Here is a 16,242-nt window from a genome sequence, read left to right on the forward strand (position 1 = left end):
TCTGTGGCCACTGTGCTTTTTATTGCTACTTGTGCGGAACACAAGTGCTCTGCCCTGACAAAAATTCCAATTAAACAATATATATAAATGGGGTTATTAAAAAAAATGGAAAAAAAGCGAAGTGTCCCATAACAATTCATTACGATCAGTAATCTTAACCTTATTAAATCGAGTGAGTTAAAAGGCCCACGTGAAACATTAAAAATAGTTGAAATAGTTTTTGGTAAAGAGTGAAATTATTTTTAGTTTCAATCCATCATTCCTTAAAAAAAGAGTTAATCCATATACATCATACATATATATCTACATGTATACATATATATGTATAAAGGTACATACATATGTATAACTATATAGATGTATATAAATGTATATACATATGTATAACTTTATATATGTGTATAAATGTATATACATGTGTATATATGTATATACATGTGTATAAATGTATATACATGTGTATAAATGTATATACATATGTATAACTGTACATACATATGTATAAATGTATATACATAACTATAAATATATATGTATACATATATGTATGTATATATATGCATATATATATATATAATATATATAAACGCAATCATCTAAAAGGTTGTAATGAAAACAGGCAGGTAGACACACCTCTCTTTTTCTGCATAGTCGTTGTGTAACTGGAGTTGCGTTTCTTGCGCCAGGTTCTCGGCTTGGTTCTTCAGCGTTTGCTCATATCCACGTATCTTTTCCTTCAAGGTTTTGATGGTCACCTCTGCGAGAAGAACAAAAAAAAAACACAGCTCAGTGTCAATCATTACTCCCAAATATATCAAACTAAAGCTTTCTTCTCTTTGAACTTTTTTTAAACTGTTGTTGGGCAACCTCACAAAACACCAGTACACACATACACAAATACAAACAGAAGCGTAATATCATGTTTTATCTGTCTATCTTTCCTCTATTTTGAAATAAATGACCCCATCGGCCACATTGTCCCGGTCACCTTCTAGTCTGGGTGCATGTCAAGTCTAATTTATGCGCATATAAGCCGTCCCCTTGATTCCGTCATCATTTTTTAGGGCGACGAATCCACGAGAAAATACTGTACCCGCTCCCGCCCGGCCAAAAGCGGACGTAAGATATACCCGCCTTCTCCGAGAGCAGATACGGCGTATTCATTAGGACCGCATTAGTGGCGAAAGCCCATAACCCGCTGACGGCGGAGCTCCGCACGGGGCGGCCCGGAAATAAATCTAACACATAACTGGAGTAATAAATAGCCCTCTTGTGTATGTGTGTGGATTTCTGGAAGAAAGATATAAATGCCCGAGACAGTGATAAAGAGCATCGCAGCCTTTGACTGAGGGCTCTTAGCACACGTGTGTGCGCGCGTGTGATTTAAACTCCAGTTTCACTACCCTGACACATAATCAATAGAGGAGAGTCCCCTTGGAGCCCTCTTACCCCTTAACTGCTTAACTGAACTTTAAACATTTAGGTTGCATGGATCAATGGCCCTTGCACTGTTTGTGTGGGTGCGCCAGTGCAAACCAGCGCATGTGTGTGTGTGTGTGTTGAACAGGAGTGGGAGTTCCACGCCACATTTTGGGCTTTAAATATCCCCCGTCCATTCAAGTGGGAAGGAGGGATAAAGGACGAGGGAGCAGGAAAATCAATAGTAGAATGGAACCCTGCCGCTATCGAGCCGCTCCAATTAACCCTCGCTGAGAGAAGGGAGATTCCAAAACACCCCCCCTCACCCCCCCCCCCCCCCCCCCATCCAAGACCCCTCCTTTCCTCGGACTTGAAATCAAACCACTTTTACAGCTCCTTCTTTCGCTCATCTACGCCTTTGTCACTTTTTCCATCTTTCTTTTACCCTAAGGTAGCCTGTCGTTTTTTATTCATGAAAATATGCCACATGTTCTTTTCCCCCCGCAAACCTAATTGGAAGAGTAAAACCTGGTACATTTTGTGGCATCCATAATGCACGAGCCATTCCAATATTTCCAAATGTGGATTGAAAATGTCGGCTCAGAACTTTTCCGTGCACTGTAAAAAATATCGTCCACCCGCAGACGTTAATGTCGGAGGGGGAGTCGGGGCCTGGAACGCTAATGCAAATGGGACACTTGATTCTATTCACATTTTCATTGCGTACACTTGCCAGCTTATCCATTTTTAATTGTAATTGCAACCATTTCCAAAATCACACTTAAGATTTATAAAGTCGTAATTCAAAGTGGCACACGGCTCTAAAATTTTTCGTGAAAGTAAGGATAGATTATTTATTTTAAAATCTGATGAACAGGCTCCCCAGTGATACGTTTGCTTTTCATGGTTGCATGTGTTGTGAAAGAAAATATTGTTCTCCTCCCGCTTCCTCTCTGACTCTTTCATGCTAGCAAAGTACGTCAGCTCATCTTTCATCAACAAGGTTAGGCATTTGGGGGATTTTTTTAAGAAGTATAGATGGGACAGGGCATTAATAAAGAAGAAATCAAAATTCATGAACGCTCTACTTCACAAATGAGTCAATTTGTGGAACGTTGGTCATGTTAATATTCTTCAATCCACTTTTGCATGGATAGGGATGGCTCGTTTTTGCTTCATGGCACTTTACAAGGGAAAACAATGAAATAAAACTGCCGATTACAATTAGAAATCAATTGACAGCCTTAAGCGTCAGTTCACTTTGACTGCAAGCTCTTTATCTTTTGGCACCGCAGGCTAAATGGACTGCAGCCGGGTTGACGTCGACGGCACTGAAAATAAATATAGGTCAACCTAGTTAAAATGGATTCCGTGCTTAGCGTTGTCACTGAATGAATGAATTATGAATAACTAACTGGGTTGGCGGCAAATAGTAGGAATAGCTCTCGTGGTAAATACGGTTTTATGTAATATATGCAAATGTGAAAATGATTTGAATATTAAGGAAAATGTGAGTGATGAACATGAATGTCAGTCAGATGGAGAGAATATTATCACCATGATCATGTTTTTCCCTGACCTTGGTTTTTAACTTCTGCAAACTCTTTATTGTAGTCCTCCAGTGTCTCTCGAAGTTTGGAGTTCTCCGTCTCAATGTCGTGCATCCTCTGGAGCTTCAACTGCAGCTGCTGAGCCAGCTCCAACGCAGGTACGGGATCTGAGCACGGGAGAGCACGTGCAACATTTTAACGCTGGGCGCCAAGCAGATTACAAGAAGGCAATAACCGCATTCAGCAGACCCCGTGAGAGCAAACGTTTGCCCCCGCTGAGGTGTCCTTGAGCAAGGCGATGAATCTCTAAAGGCTCCGGGAACATTATTTTGCCGCCGACCGTGACCTCTGTTCCCCCACTGGAGAACCACTAATGAAGTCAAGGGCAAAATAATGTGACAACTACAATACTGGCATTATATGAGTGAAGTAGAGAAACAAGCTAATCCTGAACTACGTCATGTAAAATAGGAAATAAGTGCATTTGATATTACATTTGGAGGCGGAATCACTGAATGTGATAACCCACCCAAAATCCCTATTTGCTAACTTTGCCTATTTTGCTTCAGATATCATTTTTAGAGAAGTGAAACCACCGCAGGCTTTGCAATTTTCGTATGAGCACTTTCAGGCATATTTTGCAAATTGTCATTGGAACGGCATAACAAAATTGGAACCTGGCAAAAGAAAAATGTGTCTCTGAGAAACATTATGGTGGTCACATTGCTATCCGGGTTGAGTTTCTTCAAACTGGATCTGTTTTTGACAAAGCAGACAGCATAAAGTCTGTCTGCTACTACCACGACTGATGACATCTGTCTGAATGATAAATGGAAGCAAATAGGAAACAGGAAGTGTGTAAGTGACTATATAGTCAGTGTTGGTGCGACTATTTGCTTGTTTATTCCTTCTCTAAGCCTAAAGAGACTGACCATGTATGGAATATAATTGAGGGTTTTTCCTTGGGAAATATTGTCAAGTGATTTAATGCTACTTTAATAATTAGTCTACCCTTATAATGGACATCTGGCCTTGCCTTTTCTTCTCGGTGCAGCATGCAACTAAAGATGTACAGCAGTCTAAATTGAATTTCCCCTTGAGGAATGATAATAAGTATAATAAATGGAAAATGTAATTACAATTTTCTAAATAAATCAACTTAAATTTAATGAATATGTCAATCTGGGTCAAACTCAGACATGGTGAAACAACTATTACTCTTCAACACAAATTTAAGTTACATTTTTTTACCCTTGACGACAAGCATAAAAACAAGTTAGACAGTTTTACACAATGATAATAGGTATATGTGTGTGTTTTTTTTACCAATTTTTGTTAAAACTGCATGATGGGCAATGGCTGGTCATTAAAGTGAGTGCCAGTGAAACAATCTGTAGAATTGGATGACTGTCACAAGTGTGAGTGTTGATATACTCAGTGTGTTAGCTGTTTTTTTTCTCCATTCGCAGCTCATGAATAAATATAAACATGTTTGTTTTGTTCCCGAAAAAAATTGACAGTGCACTGGCAGCTCTGTCTATTTTTGACCACGATACATTCAAACTGCCTGTAGGAAGCTACATTAAAATAGCGTAACATTAATGCTTTAGCAACTGTAGACCTATTATTGTGGTACATATTAAATTCCATTTACATTTAAATCTCCGCCAGTAGGAGGAATACCCAGAGGCTATGTATTTAGTTCCATATTTTTTAATTTTTCTTCCTGATTGTCCTCCAATGCCTTCAAGAGAGGACGCTGCAAGACATGTTCATAATATAAAACGAAATAGGTGATTTAAACTAGTTTCAATTCTTCATCAGAGTTCCAAAACAAAAATGGTGAGAACTTTTGCAGGGATTAACCTATTTGAGTCAAATTTGCAGTGATGATATTTTGGGAAAGATTAGGATGCTTCAACTTTAACAGTTGAAGTGCTCATGTTGTAATCAAGTTGTAAAAATATAGTCACGACTTGCTTCCAATGAAAGACGATGTTGACCTGGTCAGAGTAAAGGATTTCTTCGTGTGATAGGTAAATAGTCAATCAAGATGTTAAAAAAAGGGGAAAAAAAGAAAATGAAGTGAGGTAGGCCTCTTCCCCACGTCTGAATGCACAGCAGGGTTAACTGTCAGTGTGATGTAGAGAAGCCTGTCAGTCAAGCCAATCACATGTGATTGGTGCTCATGGGTGGCAGACTGGTGACAGGCAGCCAAGAGACGCGGGCGACGCTCATCAGCATGCCAGCAAAAAGAGCAGTTTGTGTGAGTGCGTGCATGCGTGCGTGTGTCTATACTGCAGATAAGAGGAACTGACAGCTTACAGCTGGGGGTAAGAGCTGCGGCGTGCACGCCCGTGCGCACGCGCCTCATGTCTGACACACTTAGATATCTTAACTATGCTAATGAGAGATCAACAGAGAACGATTGGAGAATTTCATGCCCATTCCGTGCCGTCAAGGTGACACACCACGCCAGGCCCAGCTCCCGCAAAACACATGTACATCCAAAGAAGGAGAAAGAAAACAGACGTACCCGGCATGGAGACTCCTATCTGCCTGGAAGTTTACGCCCTTGGAATTTTTACTTTCTCAGTCTTATCAAACCTTTGTCCTTCACAATCCCCAGCACCCCCATTCCTTCCTTCAATCTACTGTACAAAGCAGTTTGACTTGTGGGCCACTGATGCTAAATGCTCTCGCCAGACACCTTTAATCTACAGCAGAGCTCAATGTGGCTGACTAACCAGGCCTTCAGCTGATAGAAGACAGAACAAAACGCACTGTTTCCACTTTCAAGACTGCTGCATTAGTCAGACTGCTGCCGTGTGTGCATCAGGCATTACATCATTGTCTCGCTACGAGTTAAGAATAGCCCCCCCGTCAGTGCCGCCGCTGACTTATTGGGAGCAGTACAAATCCAAAGATATTACTGTAGGTCTAACCGTGTGGGAATATGATGACCTCCTTACGCTATGGATGAACTCAACGCCTCTTAGATGTCCCCTTTAGAGCCCTCCCCCTTGTAGCCTAAGATGTTACACCGGCGGCGTTACGGTGCTCCGTGTCCCTCTTCGACCTCGACTCGCCAACTGCGGCAGCCAATAAAGACAAGACCATTTTTTTGTCTTTCTTAAAAGCAACTCAGTGAGGACCAAGTCTTAGGGGCCCGCAGAGGAATACCAAAAAGATGGTGTCATGCTATTTCCCCGTCTTCATTTGTTGGTGCTTGCATGCATGAAAAGGTCCACCTTAGGACATTTTGATGCGTCTAGTCACTCTAGGTCAACACGTGATTGGGCAAGAGGTATCTACTCACCGGGGACATCGATTATTTTCTTGTACACGTTGAGGAAGGCGGCCTCTGCTTCTTTACTCCTCTTGCTCAGGGCATCAATCTGCAAGAGAAAAGAAGAGGTGAGCGGTTAACAGGTTTCCCCATGATTCAGATGTATGTGATGAAACCCAAACTTTCACAGTAAAACCTGTTTACAGTCTGTTTTTTTATCGTGATCAGTAAAACTAGTAGTGACTGATTTTTCCAGAGATACCAGTATTGGTGCTAGCCAACATTGTCAGTACTCTGAAAAAAACTAGGTTAGTCCGTTGGAAGACCCAAGAATTGATTGATTAGTAGGCCTAGCTTTTAATCTGCTGTTTAGAGCAGAAAATGATGGACCGTAACGCTGAGCCATGTTGTTGCACGTAACCAAAGTTGTTAGGGTTTCCTTCGCATACGTTCCTTGGGTTCTTGACGTTCTGTTTGCCGCGTATCGGTCGGTGGATCCGACTTTCTTTCTGTCCCGAGCCAGCGAGCGAGCGAGCGCAAGTGTGGTCGTATCCCCTCCAGCGAACTGACATCATTAAACAGCTGGCTCCGTCTTTCCAGCCACAGCAGGGGCAGATTATTCAGTCGGCTCTTAGCGGCAATACAGCACAGATCCATTACCGACGTAACCATTAACACGAGAGGACACGGCATGTATTCCATTCCCGATATTAATGGAAATGGACGGCATTAGAATGGATCCATAAGGGATTAATTCCGATTTGGTACAGGATACGTTTAATACATTTGTCAACGAGTGAAAGAGCGATAGACCTACTGTCGTCACGCTCCAATAAGAGAAACCGACAGAGCAGGCCCACCACAACACATCTGAATTCAAGTAGAATGGAAGGAAACAGATGCCAAATAAAGACATTCAGATGTTGCTACTGTACTGGGCAGCGCTACAGCTGACTACTGTGCCTCACGCACCCAGACTAAACAGGCATGTGTTTCTCCTCAGCAGTGTATTAGTAAGGAAGGGGGGGAGAAAAGAAAAAAAATGAGACAAAAGCCAATATAAATCCAAATATTAAGTCTTCATGTTCCCAGCCAAACCAGTAGTGCTGCTGATGGGCGGTTTGGAGGTTCTCCCTACTGTAAACAAAGTGGGGTACATGTAATTCTTCCTGCACTCCTATGGGAACCTAATAAATCTCTTCACATGGCTTTGATTCATCTCTAGTTTTTTAGCCGCAAAACATCTGGCCTTTGGCTGTCTGGTGCCAGCAGCCCTCCCTTCTTTCCCCCCTCCATTATTTGGCTCTTTCCAATTTTCCCTCTTGTTACTTCCACGTTTGCTGTTTTTTTTCTTTTTTTCTTTGACTAACCATCAATCTTTGTCACATGCGTCTCATGTTTCTCTCAAATGGACAGACAGGTTTGACGGCTTTCAAACACAGAGTCCTGCTGTTATGATATCTCATTCTCACATCGTGCCACCTCGTCTCTTTGACCCTCATCGTGTGACACGATGGAGTGATTGGGATCCTCAATGGTGAGGTCACTAATAGGAGATTAAGGATGCATTGGGCTAATGCCGCTCACACACCAAAATCAAACGTGTGTCTTTTCAAATAGATACTATACATTAACTTGTAAACTAGTAGCCACAACATTGACTAAACCAGAAGACCACAACTATGAAAGTCCAGAAATGATCATATTCCATTTTGATTGACAAGGATAACGGTGTTAACACGTACAAGTCGTTTTAGAACTTCCGAGAATGATGATAAAACAAAGGACCATTGCCAATGTGTCACTCAAAATAGAGACTCACCTTAATTTGATTTAATGTAAGACAAAGCTCTTTGCAGTGAAAAGTGGGACTAATATTAAAACAAATAGCATGTTTATGATACAAACAAAGTTTGAAAACTACTGTAGTTGCAACTGATGTAATAGTGAAGTTCTTCAAGGCCTGGCACAAAAAGAAACAAAATTAATATTTGTAAATATTGAGACATTGTAACATTATGCCGGATGGCTAAAACTAGCTGGCTTCTCCATTTTTTGCTGCATCCTCCTCGGTTCACTGTGGGGACAGGCAACTTGCTCTCTTAAATAAACAGTACAATACTCTCATTTTAAATCCAATGATCACTTCTGCACCTCCATTCAAAAGGACAAATCGAGTCACCGCTTCATTTTTTCTAGTCACTCTTGATTCGTTTAACACCTCCAAATATATTTTTCATTTGCTTTTTCCCAATCTGGCAAGTACCATATAAAGAGCTCTTGTCTCGGAATGTTTTTTTTCTTTTTTCAGGGCAATAGAGGCGGGTCTTAGCTTCAAGCCCTGTATACTGGACTGTTTTATTTTTTTAATTGAATAACAAAAATATAGCCTAAATCAGCTGTTAGCCATCTTGAATATATATGAGCCCTTTAACTCAAATGAGTTCGACATCTACCGCCATCAGACTCGTGAAGCAGTTAACAATGGTTTTGAATATTTGGGAAAAAAAAGTTCAAATCAGGCACTCTGGCAAAGCGATACACATATATTATCTTCCAGAGGCGGTGAAAGAAGACAGCTGCATGACTGTACAATGACGGGGCCAAGGTCAGTGGTACAGCGGCTTTATATAGCGCGACATGGGAGGCAGGAAATAGACGTTTAATGTAGGACACACCCTACAGTTAGAGGCAGGTTAACTGCAGGACCAGAGCCATTAGAAGACCACCCAGGATTTGCAAATACAACCCTTGCGGTTCCCAAACTGCCGCACGCTCCACCAATTCCGATCACATCTGCTCTCACACATCCTCCCGTGCCCCCTTACCCGCACGCAAGCGGGCTGAAAACAAATGAAATGACACAAATGATAGCGCACGTTGACATGGTGAGAAATGCTCGCCATTGCAAAATAAAAATCTACGTAAAGATTCCCGACACATCCCATGCAAACATCGTCGGCGCCCCTCGGGCCACCATCACTCAGCACTAACTCGCTCCCCCTATCCCCGTGTGAAGGGCATCGGGCCCACCTGAATGGTTGGTGCATATGTGGGTAAAAAAGGGGGGTGGGGAGGTTTTTTTTTACGTCTGTGTGTGTGGGCCCACTAGAGTCTGATAAGGGGAGGCTATGGGAAGCAGAGACTGAAGCCTTGGATAATGGAAAAGCTTATCTGATCGATGGACCAACACTGAGCGTGCAATGTACGCACACCAACTCACGTACACACACACACACACACACACACACACACACACACACGTGTTTCCAGAAAAGACGGCATGTGCGGACGGAACATTTTTATTGGTGATAATTACAAGCTGCAGGCAAGCACCTTTCAATGACAAATAGCGCCAAACTTCAAAGTTGTGTCTGGATCCGACAACCAGACGCTTGCTGGAGGACGAGCCACCGAGACGTGGCGCTGTCTTGTCCTCCATCAAAAGGTTTTGGTTGAGGGGGGGTGAGCAAACAAAGCCAGGTCTAAAAATTACACACTACTACCGGCGCTGCTCGTGTCGCGGCACGCCGGCACGGCAGAATAGCCGACTGATTGATGGGCTGTTCCTCGACTGGCGCGGCTGTACGGTTTTATCTCAATAATCACACGATAATGTCTCCTCCACTGGCTGGCCACCCACTACGCGCCTCGTTTTGTTCAGGCCGCGCACCTCGAGGTGTGTCGGTGTGAGAGTGGTGGAAACAGCTGACAAAAAGAAACCCAATTACATTACTGTTCTTTCTTTGCTCTAAATCAGGGGCCACTCTAATGCCAAGTAAATCTCATGTTGGCCAGACCAGTTTATTTTTGGCCCAAAAAGTGAACTTACTTTCCTTCTTTCAGCCCTCCCAGTCAAAATGGATTGGGCATCTAGCTCAGTCTTTGGCACTGAAAGACTAGGATCCATTTTTCATTGTCAATAGCCCTCCTTTTTGTGTCACTTCTGGGAAATTTGGAATCATTTCTTATTGATTTTGAGGGGGCGGACTGGTGGAGTGAGTGGTTAACGCATCGGCATCAGAGCTCTGAGGTCCTGGGTTCATATCCAGGTCATGTCCATCTATGTGGAGTTTGCATGTTCTTCCCGGGCCTGTGTGGGTTTCCTCCAGGTACTCCGGTTTCCTCCCACATTCCAAAAACATGCAAGGTAGGCTGATTGGACACTTTAAATTGCACCTAGGAGACAACTGGGATTGACTCCAGCACCCACCGTGACCCTAATAAGTATAAAGTGGTTCAGAAAATGATATGGCAGATGAAATGATTTTGAGGGACTTTCCAGGATGCTTATTGTTAATTTTTACGTTCCTGGCGATTTTTGAGCAATTCCTGGATGGAATGAATGTGGTGGTGGACAGGAAATTGAGCAAAGTGCACGCACTTGATCACACAACTCACAAACTTCCGGATTGGATCCGTAGAAGACCACCTCCGGCCCGCAAGCTGCATGTTTGTTAACCCCTGCTGTAGATCGTCAGAACACGACGGAGGCACTAGGAATGATCTACTTTTATTTTATGTTGTTGTTATGTTTTTTTTTTCTCCTTCAATACAACCGCTGGCTGTGGTGGCTGCCCTAACCAACATGAGAATATGGAAAATAACCCAGTGTTAAACTGTAATATTCTATGGCCAGTAGCACAGCAGCCCTGTCACTATCCATTGCTGTGATTTGGCTTGTGTGTGTGTGTGTGTGTGTGTGTGTGTGTGTGTGTGTGTGTGTGTGTATAGTGTGAGTGCCTTCCTTGTGTGAGCTGGGAGGAGAGATAGCCAGCGTTGAATGTCCACCCACTCCAGCCCTAAATAATGCCCCAGTCCACAACAGCCGCTTCCACTCTTACCCTCTCTCACATATGGGAGTAACCTGGGAATGCAGAAAGTGGGAGGAGTTGGCATGGAAATAGGCCAAAATGATGGAGGAGGAGGAGGAGAGCGAGTGTGGGAGAACGATAGAAGCGCCCGCACGCACGCAAAGTCACCTCCAATAGGCCGAGGTGCGTGTCAATGTAAAGGGGCCCGCTGTGGGGGGATGTGGGTGTTACTACGCACCTAAATAAAACAATGTACGTACAACACACTAGGGCAACAGCAACGGCCTTTGCTTCACCCCATCGACAACAAATAGTGGAGTGGGAAAAGTAGAACAATCAACAAATTCAAAGGAAGTGGCATTTGGAGAGTTTCGACAGACTAAAGCCAACGTTTTGTGATGCCATTTTTTTTTTGTTGCAGGATGCAATTTAAACACACCCTGGGGCTGCAGGACTTGGTGAATAGGACAGGAAAATCAAGAGAGGAGGACAAAAAAGTGGGAGGGGAAATGAGATAGTGGCGAGAGAAAAAACAGGAGGAACGAAAAAGGGGGGGGGGGGTAACGGAAGACTTGAAGAGAAACAAAGTCAAAGTGGCTGTTAAAATGGTGTCTTGTGCGTGTTTATGGTAAGAATAAACGAGAAGCACTCACCTCTCCTTGGAAGTTCTTGAGCAAAGGGGCGACTTGTTTCCGAAAGTCCTGGAAAAATCAAAAGACGCCAAATGTTAGTCTTGATGGAATTATAATGGCGGATGAACAAGAAAATCAAGCAAATGGTAAACACAACACTTCATATCATGTTACTTCAGCCCTTTTTGAGAAATTCTCATGTTTGCAGTGGCAACATCTCTTCGTTAGTCAAGATAGGGTAAAACTGGGTTTTAGAAAACATTTGTGTCCAATTGTATTTGTTTACTAGGTTAAAATAACACGCAGTAAATTGATATGGCCGCTTCCCTGTTTATTGGGGGAACAAAAGAGGGGTGAGGCGAGGAGACCACATTCAAAATAGAATAGAATACATAGAGTACATGGGGGAGGGCACAAATTAAAGGCTAGCCAGTCTATGTTGCATACTGACAGATCAATTATTTTTTCTTCCCATTTCACAATTAGTTTTGAAATAACTTTTGGGGCAGATTGCACTCAAGTCAAAAGGTTCCCCTGATCAAATGAGTCCATCGAAGAAAACCCACTCTCGCCCCGCTACAGCCAATAGGAAATGAGCGGTACGCGTGTGAGTGATGAGCATGAGACCAGGTTTGCACCCTGGGGTGCCCTGGTAGAGCGGGCTTCTCACCAGAGCAGGTGCAGCACCACCTGGGCCACCCAGAGGCACCATTAGTGCGTGCAAGACGCAAACATGCGGCACAATGTAGACCTACGCTTCATGCAAATTCTCTCCATGTATGTTTTTTTTAACTTGGTATCCAAAAATGCTTTTCATTCCACATGAATCCCATTGCATGACTTTCCAGTGCGAGTCAGCGCTTTCCGATTAGATAGCCAGTGGACTATGTATCAGGGGAACATGCAAATCGCCATGCTGTTAGTTGAGCCTACATCCTGACAGACTGAACTGGAGCGTACAGTAAAAAGCAGAGCAGAATAGGACACTTTGTTCGGGAACATTTGATTTGCACATTCACACACACACACACACACACTCACAAATTGCCTAATGAAGATATGAAGTGGGCCAACGACAGATGTGAGCATCAAATAGTAGGTCGAAAAATCCCCGGACAAGGCAACGGGGAGACGACATTAACCAAACTGACTCCAGAACAGCGTCTGGCCAAATCACAGGTCGGTCCAGACAGGCCGAGGACGGGTCGCGACCTTACTGGCCCGCCTCTATTGTTACCTCATCAGGGGTCACAGTGGCTGTTTGTCTGGACCAATTCAATATTCCCCTGCCAGGGATAATGACCCCCAACCACCCACCCACCCACCCCCTATCTTTTCAAACACACGCAAGATAAGCAGGCACAAAACAAACACCCACGCACAGCAGACGAGAGCTTCTCTCATTTGCAATAAGATTCTGATTAGATTCTAATGTCCCTTCTATAAAGCTACCGTTTATTCAGTTTGCCTTCGGTGATTTCAACTTTAAACACACATCATTGACGTTCCATAAAGTCAAAAGTGTGTGTCAAGTTTGTTCAAATGAACAGCTGGTTGGCGTAAGAATATTTTTGGAAGGTGTAATACTTTGCAAATGTATTTTTAAAAAAATGTCATTTTCAAGAATGGTGTCAATGGCGTCTTCCATTATGCATTAGCCTTAAGCAAATTTCCTGTTTACCTCACCTGATATCTAAAAAAAACAACAACATTGGACTCTTTTTGAGGGATTGTTCAAAATCTGTCAAACGAATCTGCATATCCATAAATTGGATTCAAACATGCCACAACTAATCACTGAGCTCGATCAATTTTTCCCCAATCTTGATCTTTTTTCCCTAGCTCAAGTGATACAATAAAATGGATTTCCAATCCTTGATACAACAAAACATGCAGTGACAAGTAACTGCTTTCCCCAAGCCTTTTCTTCTGGCCTGAACCCGTTTGGTCATCTCTCCAATGCGGCGCCCCCTGGCCCCACCACTTCCAAAGATTTATGACCATATAACATAACAATGCGCACACACACACCGCATGGTCAATCAGTGTGTGTGTGAGTGTGTGCAAGCAGAAGAAGGAGAAGGAGAAGAAGGAGGAGGAAGAGGAGGAGGAGGAGATGGATGGCTGGTGCGTGAGCTGCCGGCAGACAGCAGACAGGCCAGCCCAAGGAAGCCTCTAGGGAATATGGAACTCCCATTCGCTGTCTGTCTGCCCCGCAGCTAAACACAAACGCGTGCGTGTGTGTGGACGTACGCGCACACAAGCACGCACAAGAACACACAAGTGTTGCTTTACTACCGCTGCCTCTGGCTAGCAATCTTTGGGGCATTTTACAACCGTTCCCACCACATCCCTTTAAAAAAAAAAGAGGCCGATGGAGGAGCCTGGACTAACTAAAAGGAAAATTAAGAACAGAATGAATAATTCAGACGGAACGCACGCACACACGACGGCCAAATCAGTGTGTCTGTGGAAATGAATAATGAAAACTTTGTTTTCACGCCGCATTTCTTTGCACTACTTTTAAAATGTTACAAAAGCGGGTGTGTGCGTCTCGGTACGCTAGAGCGCGGTTCACGGCGAGTACGGCTCAACAGACGAGGAGACGCAGTCAACGTGGGCCTTTCGCTCTTCTGCTCGCTGAATTATGGATCAGACACGGACTCCCGCCCAGTTTAATGCAGTCTGATCTGATGTGACTGTGATCCGCGTTGACTGGTTGGTACGGACCTTAAAAAGAGGTCCTCAAAAGACACAACCGGGCCATTTTTTTTGTTTTAAATCAGTCCACGTCATCAAAAATTGTACCAAGCAGCCGTTTTGGGGGAAGACCACATCAATGAGTGTGGGCCGCTTTTGGAAATGTTGTGCCTTTTAGTGCCGTCGCAGCTCTGTAATGAATCCTGTCGCTCCAACGGCCCGGCTCAGATTCCTCCTCCGCATACCAGGGAGATGCCAGGGGCCACACAGACGCCAGAGGAGCCTTCCTAAATCACAGCCTTGTTACACTGATGAATGTCTACGTCCAGTTATCTGCCTCTCTGTGTGTGTATATGTGTGTGTGTGCGCGTGTGTTTATTGTGAGTTTGTAGCACTTTCCTTCCGAGAGTATGCGTGCCTCCCTTCCTCCAGCGACGGTTACATTTGGAAAAGAAATTGGAGACCAAAGCGTATACTTGAGTAGTATCGACAGCTCCGAAATTGAATGCCTTAAGTGAGTCAAATTCAGAGTTCGGAAGAGTTGTAAAACTGAATTAGAGTTTCACTAGACCTATTTTTGTTCAACAGTAAAGTGTGTTTTTGGTGTACATGATACTTGGATATCAAGAATGGACATGGATGATTCTCCATCTGCATGTGTAGTGGTTGAGTCATGACCAAATCAATTGAGAAGCAAAAGATTAATAATGTCATCATCTTTTAGACGTCGCATTTTGTTTGTTTTTTAGTCCAACGACTAAAACGTCGACATTAATCTTTTTATCTTCCACTAGTGTTTCGGTGTCATGTAGCTCATCACAGTCATGAGGATGAGGATGTTTGGCATAGTGGCTGTATTTATCTAGGCAGAGCTCTACTTCTTGTTTTTATTTCAAATCCCATATGCTTAAAAGAGCCAGTGTTGACTACCTTCTAACTAAAACAAAGGTCTCTGATCAGTATCTTCTGTGAATGCTTTGATTTGCCAAAAGTAATGATGTATACACTTCAACTACTGCACTACTTCTAAATGTACAATAGCAGCGGTTGCTCAAGAACTATTATATAAAAAAATGTTGCCTGAAAAGAAGTGGTTTGACATTCTACCTGAAAGCAACACTTATCATACTTGAATGACTTAAAATACCACTTTAAACTTTGATTATACGATTAAGGAATGTTTGATGATGCTGAATCAATCAATTTCTGAGCTGATCCCATAAAACATGGCCGTCCAAACAGGTCCTCAAGGGCCACAGTGCGTACAAGTTTTCATTCCAACACACGAGCAAGATACATTTTCACCAGTTGGCTCTCTTAAAAGTTAATTCCAGTCAGGTGCTGCTTCTTTCAACAGAAAGCTCATTGGTTCAACTGTCAGTGCTAGATCAGTTGGAACCTGCACCCACTTTGGCCTTTGCTGGATTAGTTTGGAGGCGAAGAGGAACCTCACTTGCACTTGTTCATTGTGCACTTGTCACTCCAAATGGCGCTCACACACAGATACACTTGCAATGAGAAATTTTGGGTTCACAGAACCGATTGCTTCCAACTTTGGAGGTTGCGCTGTTGTTTCCTCAAGAGTATCATCAGCTAAAGTGGTGGGCTCCGAGCTACAGTCAATAGAGGCAATCTTCACTCTATGTTAACCATAATAGGGCTGCGATCAACCCCGTAGAGGCTTGACAGTTCTCTATTCACTGTCTACAGCCTTCATACATAATTCATTAGCCCATCAATAATTCAGCATGGTGACATTACCAATAATAACACAACAATACTTTGTTTTCGCCTGAACGCTTAAAAAAAAAAACGCGTTGCCTGGGTAACAGAGATGA

At 43.2% G+C, this 16,242-nt stretch overlaps 1 protein-coding gene across 3 annotated transcripts in view; it reads right to left on the minus strand.

Annotated features, from left to right (window-relative positions):
- LOC144200119 (protein CASP-like) overlaps positions 1-16,242 on the minus strand; it is a 66,483-nt gene that overhangs the window by 28,899 nt on the left and 21,342 nt on the right. For all 3 annotated transcript variants that reach the window (XM_077722048.1, XM_077722047.1, XM_077722046.1), the window contains exons 3-6: positions 11,726-11,773; positions 6,289-6,367; positions 2,999-3,136; positions 634-757 (exon numbers count right to left, since the gene is read on the minus strand). In XM_077722048.1, coding sequence (XP_077578174.1) covers positions 634-757; positions 2,999-3,136; positions 6,289-6,367; positions 11,726-11,773 — 389 coding nt within the window. The remainder of the gene's footprint in view (positions 1-633; positions 758-2,998; positions 3,137-6,288; positions 6,368-11,725; positions 11,774-16,242) is intronic.

This window comes from Stigmatopora nigra, chromosome 8 (genome assembly GCF_051989575.1).
Source record: "Stigmatopora nigra isolate UIUO_SnigA chromosome 8, RoL_Snig_1.1, whole genome shotgun sequence".
Taxonomy (NCBI): Eukaryota; Metazoa; Chordata; class Actinopteri; order Syngnathiformes; family Syngnathidae; genus Stigmatopora; species Stigmatopora nigra.